Source organism: Bombus pascuorum, chromosome 9 (genome assembly GCF_905332965.1).
Source record: "Bombus pascuorum chromosome 9, iyBomPasc1.1, whole genome shotgun sequence".
In the NCBI taxonomy this organism is placed as follows: domain Eukaryota; kingdom Metazoa; phylum Arthropoda; class Insecta; order Hymenoptera; family Apidae; genus Bombus; species Bombus pascuorum.
In genome coordinates, this window is record NC_083496.1 from 1,616,141 (window position 1) to 1,625,117 (window position 8,977).

General features: G+C 29.5%; 1 protein-coding gene across 5 annotated transcripts; it reads left to right on the top strand.

Moving 5' to 3' along the window:
- The first annotated feature begins 98 nt into the window (after positions 1–98).
- LOC132910359 (exportin-1) lies at positions 99–8,771 on the top strand. Of its 5 annotated transcripts, none has more exons than XM_060966005.1 (14): positions 99–546; positions 1,320–1,553; positions 1,637–1,831; positions 1,902–2,252; positions 2,323–3,042; positions 3,124–3,358; positions 3,443–3,606; positions 3,738–3,872; positions 3,961–4,104; positions 4,176–4,322; positions 4,411–4,659; positions 4,743–4,995; positions 5,078–5,328; positions 5,439–8,771. In XM_060966005.1, exons 2-14 carry the CDS (start codon positions 1,356–1,358, stop codon positions 5,583–5,585), a joined length of 3,189 nt encoding a protein of 1,062 aa, XP_060821988.1. In that variant the 5' UTR covers positions 99–546; positions 1,320–1,355; the 3' UTR covers positions 5,586–8,771. The 5 variants fall into 5 exon arrangements, with proteins under 5 accessions (XP_060821988.1, XP_060821990.1, XP_060821989.1 ...); XM_060966007.1 differs by having other exon boundaries at positions 1,324–1,553; XM_060966006.1 differs by having other exon boundaries at positions 99–373.
- Positions 8,772–8,977: the final 206 nt, after the last annotated feature.

Genomic DNA, 8,977 nt, shown 5'->3' on the forward strand with positions numbered 1-8,977 from the left:
TTTGTGACGTTTAGAAACAGTCGCTAGAGTTTTTCTGATTGGACAAAACAGATCGTTGGGACCAATGAAAATGTTCGTTTCTCCGCAATGGTCCGCGTAACGTGTTCAGCCATTTTGTTATTATTTTCGAAAATCTGTAGGTTGGATTTAAGGACAACGTAAAGCTGCCATTTTACACATTTCTCATTGAATGTGGGGGGAAAACGAAGAAATTCTGTATGAGATTTAAGAAACAAAGTTACGACGAAGAACGGCCTCGGTGGGTATTGTACATTTATGAGTGGAGCTCTCTTCACTGGCGATCGTCGCAAACGGAGCTGAGGCAGTAGTGACGAGCGAGAGAACGTGCGAAAGATAGAGAGAGAAAGAGACGGTGAGGAACAGCGAGTCTGTGAAACGAGGAACGAAATTGGTCGCGCGCGGGAATCAGCGGTTGTGTGTTTGGCCTTTTTCTGATTGTGATTTACTGCGAGAGATTGTGATTACTCGTGTGAAACGTGTGTTTTTTACCTACGAATTGAGAATCTATGTGTGGGAGTTGATACGGTATGTGCAAATGTCGTTTACGATAACTTTATTCGTTGAACAACGACGCAATGAGTAAAGTGCACCCGGATAACAAAAATCTACAAATTCCAATGATCTGTTATTAATGTTTTATACCTCTATCACCATTTATTTCCGCTTGATTGAATATATTAAATGAAATACATTTTACACTAAATTTTCAAACATTACGCACAATAAATTTTCACATAACCTTATTTGCGATTGTCAAATGTAGGTTAGGTCGAGCGGTCGCAGTGCGGTGACCTCCCTCGCTACACGTTAACAATGATTTCCTTTTTATTATTGCTTCTGTTTAGTTTCATTATTTACATTACGTTCTATTCTTTCAATATACTTGACTTGTTTATAAATAGAAATAACTGGTTTTCACATAGAAGCAGAACAATGGTACTTAATAATACAATCTTCTATAGGCTTCTAATACTCCTGCTTGTAAAATTGTAACAACATATGACAAGCATTTTGTTAAAAATAATGAAATATTAAAGAAAGAAACACATTGTCTTTTAATGTACATTGTCTATTAACAGTAAATGTTAATATTGTTTATGTTGCTAAGTATACTTTTAAACTTAATATTAAAATTATTTTTTTACTTTGTACTAAGTTATGCTTTTTTAACTATTCATTAATTTATGGAATAGCCCCTTTTTGGAAACGTGATGTCTTGTAATATTTGTGTTTTATTGATGCAGTATATATCTAGTTTTAATGAGTCAAATAAATATATCAAATTTAATTATTTTCAGATAGAGTGTATGAAAATTGGATAATAACAGTAAATAATGGCAACGTTAGCAGAACAGGCATCTAAGCTTTTGGATTTCAATCAAAAGCTAGATATAACACTTCTTGATAACATAGTAGGTTGTATGTACACTGGGATAGGTGAGCAACAGAGAGTTGCACAAGAAGTATTAACTACACTTAAAGAACATCCAAACGCATGGACCCGTGTAGATACTATTCTAGAATATTCACAGGCAAGGATTTTTTTAATTAAAGCTAATATTTCTTAAAAATGTGTAGAGAGTTATTTAATTTATGTATAATTATATATGTACAGAACCAACAAACAAAGTATTATGCTCTACAAATATTGGAACAAGTTATAAAGACACGATGGAAAGTATTACCACGAAATCAGTGCGAGGGTATAAAAAAATATATTGTAGGTCTTATCATAAAGACAAGTAGTGATCCAGAAACAATGGAGGCTTCAAAAGTTTATCTTAATAAACTTAATATGATTTTAGTTCAGGTAAGTAATTAAAGTTACAAGAATATAGAAACTATTTAAATTTCATTTTAATAAATCACATTTATTACAGGTTTTAAAACGTGAATGGCCAAAAAATTGGGAATCCTTCATTGGTGACATTGTTGGAGCAAGTAAAACAAATGAAAGTCTTTGTCAAAACAATATGGCAATTTTAAAATTATTATCGGAAGAAGTATTTGACTTTTCTAGTGGACAAATGACACAAACAAAAGCGAAACATTTGAAAGATACAATGTGTAGTGAATTCTCACATATTTTTCATCTCTGTCAGTTTGTATTGGATAATTCACAGAATGTTCAATTGGTGGCAGTTACATTAGAAACTCTTTTAAGGTTTTTAAATTGGATTCCTTTGGGATATATTTTTGAAACAAAATTAATCAGTACTTTAGTATTCAAGGTAAATATAACATATTTTTTATTAATTTTTGTTATTTAATATTATAGTATTTTTATTATTTTCTTTACAGTTCTTAAATGTACCAATATTCAGAAACATAACATTGAAATGCTTGACTGAAATCGCTGGTGTTACAGTAACAACTTATGACGACGTATTCGTAATGTTGTTTGTTAATGTAATGCGACAGTTAGAACAGATTCTACCCCTTGATACGAATATACGCGAAGCATATGCAGCTGGTGGAGATCAAGAACAAAATTTCATTCAGAATTTAGCTATATTCCTTTGCACATACCTAAAAGAACATGGGCAATTTATAGAAAAAAAGCAATTAAATGAATTACTACTCAAAGCATTGCACTACCTTGTTTTAATTTCTGAGGTTGAAGAAGTTGAAATATTTAAGATCTGTTTGGAATATTGGAATGCACTAGCAATGGATTTATATAGAGCAAATCCTTTTGCCCCCCCAACGCCGTTATTTATGGTTAAAAATATGACTCTCCCATCTAGGAGATTATTCTATTGCCCGGTTTTGACTAAAGTACGATATATCATGATCAGCAGAATGGCTAAACCAGAAGAAGTTCTTGTTGTAGAAAATGAGAATGGGGAAGTTGTTAGAGAATTTATGAAAGACACTGATTCTATTAATTTATATAAAAATATGAGAGAAACTCTTGTGTATCTTACTCATCTTGACTATATGGATACTGAAAGAATAATGACAGAGAAGCTACAAAACCAAGTAAATGGAACAGAATGGTCTTGGAAAAATCTCAATGCGGTAAACATATGCTTAAGATGTTATTATAGCATTTATAATAAAAATACTAAGGTATACTAACAGTTTCAATTTTTTTATTAGTTATGCTGGGCAATAGGCAGCATTTCTGGTGCAATGCACGAAGAGGATGAAAAGCGATTTTTGGTAACTGTTATCAAAGATCTTCTTGGTCTTTGTGAGCAAAAGAAAGGAAAAGATAATAAAGCTATTATTGCTAGTAATATTATGTATGTAGTTGGGCAATATCCAAGATTTCTCAGAGCGCATTGGAAATTTTTAAAGACTGTTGTAAATAAACTATTTGAATTTATGCATGGTAAGGATACTACATCGTATAACGATTCCACAACATTATAGATTCAATGTAAAAATATATTAAGTAATTTAAATATTCTTATAGAAACTCATGATGGTGTACAAGATATGGCCTGTGATACATTTATAAAAATAGCATTGAAATGTAGGCGACATTTTGTTACACCACAAACAGGAGAATTGGTACCTTTTATTGAAGAAATCCTTTCTACTATTAGTAGTATCATTTGTGATCTTCAAACACAGCAGGTAAAATCACTGAAAACATGCGAAATAGTTATGTTATATATGTTACATGCAAAAATTTTTAATATATTTATTGATGATACGTATATTGAATACAACTTTCTCTTTATTTACATGTTCATGCTATAATATAGGTACATACATTTTATGAAGCAGTTGGGTATATGATATTTGCACAGACAGACACAGTAATGCAAGAAGAATTAATAGAACGATATATGCTTTTACCAAATCAAGTGTGGGATGACATAATAAGTCAAGCATCTAAAGTAAATATTAAAAAATCAGAAATGCTTTATAACTTAATGTTCTTCTAATTAATTCTTGCTTAACTTAATAAAAAATATTTTATTTAAGAATGTAGATGTATTAAAAGATCAAGAAGCTATCAAACAACTTACTAGTATTTTGAAAACAAATGTAAGGGCTTGTAAAGCACTTGGTCATCCATACGTGATACAGTTAGGAAGAATATATTTAGATATGTTGAACGTTTATAAGGTATATTAATACTGTTTAATAATTTATTGAACACTTAAATATATATATTAGCGTTTAACCATCTTTTTCAGGTTATGAGTGAGAATATAAGTGCTGCAATAGCTTTGAATGGTGAGGTAGTAATGGAGCAATCTTTAATTAAGAGTATGAGAGTAGTGAAGAAGGAAACATTAAAATTGATCTCAGAATGGGTCAGCAGAACAACTGATCGTCAAATGGTAAAATTTTATTAATCTAATGGTTATATCTTCTAAAGATTGTTAGTATCATCAAAACAATTTAATTTATTGTATACATCATAATCAGGTCTTAGATAGCTTTTTACCACCTTTATTGGATGCCGTCTTATTGGATTATCAAAAAACAGAAGTTCATTGTGCTCGAGAACCAGAGGTGCTAAGTGCTATAGCCACTATCGTAAATAAATTGGAATGTTACATTACCAGTGAAATACCCAAAATATTTGATGCTGTGTTTGAATGTACTTTAGAAATGATAAATAAGGATTTTGAAGAATTTCCGGAACACAGAACGAATTTCTTTTTACTTTTACAGGTAACTATATGTAATATTCATTACTTACGAATCGTTTTGTTATGTAATTTAAATATTACAGTTTGAACATTTTTATATTTTAGGAAGTAAATGTTTCTTGTTTCTCTGCATTTCTTATAATTCCACCAGCACAATTTAAGCTTGTACTTGATTCTATAATCTGGGCTTTCAAGCATACAATGAGGAATGTTGCAGATATAGGGTTACAAATATTGTATCAACTTTTACAAAATATTGAAATTTCTGCTCCCGATGCTCAAAACTTCTATCAGACATACTTTACAGATATCCTGCAACATATATTCAGTGTAGTTACAGATTCATCACACATAGCAGGTATGTACATACAAACAATACCAACATGATTATTAAAGTTTATTTTGATATAATTAATTTCGTTTTTGTTATAATCATTTAGGCCTTAATATGCATGCTACAATTCTGGCATACATGTTTTCATTGGTTGAACTTGGGCGAATCAAAGTTCCATTGGGACCTGTACCAGATAACACATTATACGTTCAAGAATTTGTTGCAAGATTGCTTAAAACAGCATTTCCACATTTAACTGATAATCAGATTAAAATAACTGTACAAGGTTTATTTAATCTTAATCAAGATATCCCAGCATTCAAAGAACATCTTAGAGATTTCCTTGTTGAAATTAGAGTGAGTGTTGCTATTTTATGGGTGATATTTCCTGTTTATGATTCCTTGTTTATATTTATACAATAATTGAGTACAAATATATAATTAAATAAATAAATTGTTTTCTAAAGGAATACACCGGTGAAGACGATTCAGATCTGTATCTCGAAGAGAGAGAAACTGCATTACGATTGGCACAAGAAGAGAAAAGGTTACAGCAAATGGCAGTACCAGGAATACTTAATCCTCACGAAATACCAGAAGAGATGCAGGACTGAATTTACCAGTCATCTTCGTTAACTGCTTTCTGTACATCTCAATAAGAAACATTCTGTTACACAGACTATTCTATCCTTTGATCTGCGATGTTTCCCACATGTACCACAGCTGCCATCAAGATGGATATACATTATATACTTTTTAAAGCCAAGTTTACAATATAACATTCTTGTAAAGGAGGTAAGCCCGAAACGCGCTGATTGTCTGTTATACAATTTTAAAAGAATTGAAACTTCTGTTATGAGTAACAGGTGAATGCACGCTGAGCAATACTATTTTATGTAGTGAATAAAATAACATTTATACAGTGTTATTTAGTGGTTTTAACGAATATTTCTTTAATAACGATGTTTCCCAAACGTGTTATTTGGTACTGATACAGTAATAATGCGTATGCTAAAATTTTGATTTACGTTAAAATACGTCCTATAAAAAGAAATTAAAGGATTACATTTATTTCTATATATGTTTTTTATTGTTATCATTACATAAATTTTAATGTTAAGTATATGATAACATTTAATAAAATTAAATAATCTTATAATAATAATGAGCAACCGTACGATATTTGATATTGGTGAGTGCGCTACATTCTAAGGTATACATGCAAGTAAAATCATTTTCTAAACTAAATTGGATTCGAGATATGATGTTTAATTCATATTATACATGAAATAGTATTGTTTAAGCAAATTTAGAGGATGTTACACGTATATGTGTGTGTTTGCATAAAGTTGTATGATAATGCTATTAATATTACCATATATAGATATATAGGTTCATAGTATATAAATATATATGATCTGCAAATCATACAGAGAAATTTTGTAAATTAAAAACTACATGTCGTATATAGCATTTGTTTAAATTTCACTTTTCTGATATTCCCTACTCTTCAATGATAAATAAGTTTTGGATAAACTAATTAATTTTTGTTGTATTTAACTATGATAAGTAAATGAAAAATATACATATATGTATATGTATGTGTGTATATATATATATATGTGTGTGTATATGTATGTATGTATGTATATACACATATGTGTATATTTAAAAATTTTCTCTCAGTACATAAATACTTTTCTTTTTTTTTTTTTTTTTTTTTTTTGTTCTAGTACTTTAGCAATGAAAATAGTTTATAGGTAGTTTAAATAACATTGTCTGGGGGAAAGGTTTCTAACATTTATGTTTTGTTTATACAAAATTTTATTTTTGGGTCTACTTCTACTTCACGGCTGTTACATTAACAAATTTTTAAATGCAACTTCTTTAAAAAAAATGTTAACTACTGATAGTTTTATATAAAATTGAAAACATTACATTTTTGTTCAGACTTAAATAACGAATAATATAAAGTATTTTTCTTATACATATAATGTTGCACCAAGAAAAATTCTTGAAATGAATTATTAACTTACAAATATAACCGATTGTTACCATATCGTAGTAGTGAACGATTGGGATAAATGATCATTTTTAAATTTATTGAAAGATCGAATAAAATTCTCGAGGAAAAAAGAGAGAAATTTTCGTATCGCGCGCGCGTACACGCGTTCGAGCTTGCCTCCACCACAATAAATGCTACAGGTGCTTGGTCTTACAAATCATAAATAATCATAATGCATGGTAACAACTAATAATGTAAAAATTGGTACATGACCTATAGAAACTGTGAAGGTAGATAAAAATTCTAAATAAATTTCGTAAAAAAAAAAATACAAAAATAGAAAAAACTGTTTATGTGAAAATATGATACAAAAGAGTATGTAAAACGTTTGATTCTGTTCACAAATTAAGAATTATTTCTTATGATATACGATTTAAAATTTTTATTACAAAATTTTTTTTGTCAAGGATAACACGATCATTATGAATATATTTACTGCTCATGCCGCACTTTTCTCTGAAATGAGCGAGGAAATGATAAAAGAGCGTCATGGCAAGAATATAATAAATACATATACCGTTACTGCATTTGAATAAAAACGTAAACGATTTGTATCATATGAATGAATCGAACGGTAGCTCTACTTGGAACCCTGAAGCCATTACATTTGATACTATGCGACTCGGGTCTCAAGATAAGCCACTATTACTCCAGCAGAAGGATCGGGGAAAGAAAATTAATGCCACTTGATGTCATTCTTTATTAGTAGGCTGTATTTATTTGCAACCGGTATTGCAAGGAAACAAACAAAAAAAGTTTAACGGCATTTTTAAACAATTTGTGATATACCTTGTAAAGATTTATCACAAAAGAAATTATTTGTATGGATAGATGTAATAAGTTACAGATTGTATTTAGTCATACATAGTTGTATGTGATAAGATTACGTGTAATGAGGAAAGTGCTTAAAAGTCGTAAGATATCAAAGTAATAATGGTATCTAAAATAAAGCTCTGCAACTCAATGTTTTATAAACTGTTCGTTTGTTATACGAGAATCCTAAATTTAACAAGTTTTTACAGTATAAGTAATTTTGGACGTAAATAAGTACAGCTAAGGTTGAAAAAATGATATATCTTTTCTGTTATATATCAATATTCGGTCGATTAAGAAAGGTAATTTCAGACAAGAATAAGCAAACAAGAACAATTCGTTATCTTTCTAAATTAGTCACAATAAAATTAAGAATTCGTGAACAATATTTGAAGGATGAATTAGACAATTGTAAGAACTATATAGTATGAAGTTTTATTGTGTGTGCTATACAAATTTATCATTCAAAGTTTTAAATATAAGAATTCTGTAATAAGGGTTTTTTAAGTGCTCGAAATGTTTGGGAAGATATGTTTCTTTTTGTGTTAATACACCACAAATAGAAGTAATATAAAAAAAACTTATGTTTATTATTACAGTATAGAGATAACACAATTTTATATCAGAAAGTAATCGATTGCAAGACAAGTCTCTTGTTCTCTCTCTAGAATTTCATTTGACCTGAAGAAGAATTAAAAACTAAATTTTGTAAGCTGTTGTACGATGACATTAATCTTATAAGTTGTCAAGGATCATGTGACATAGTTGTGAGTACTGAGTACGTAATTACGGAATGGTCCATCACGCGTGTTTGAATGAGTGGATGCATAAGTTAAGAGTTCTATCAGTTATTCATTATAACGACAAAAATATGTAAAGAGTTTAATAATACTTACTAATAAAATAAAGAATGCCACTATAACGATGCTTAATATTTCCGGTAGGATTACGATATATGAATAGCTAACAACTTTTTTCTCTAATATTGATTTTTCATATTGATTTTTTACTTTTTAAAGATATGAAATAGTAACCATTATTTAGTCGAAGGCGTATAGGAAAATGTTACGACTGAATTTATAAAAATTAGACAGTCTAGGTATTTTGCTTGTTATAGTAATATAGTTT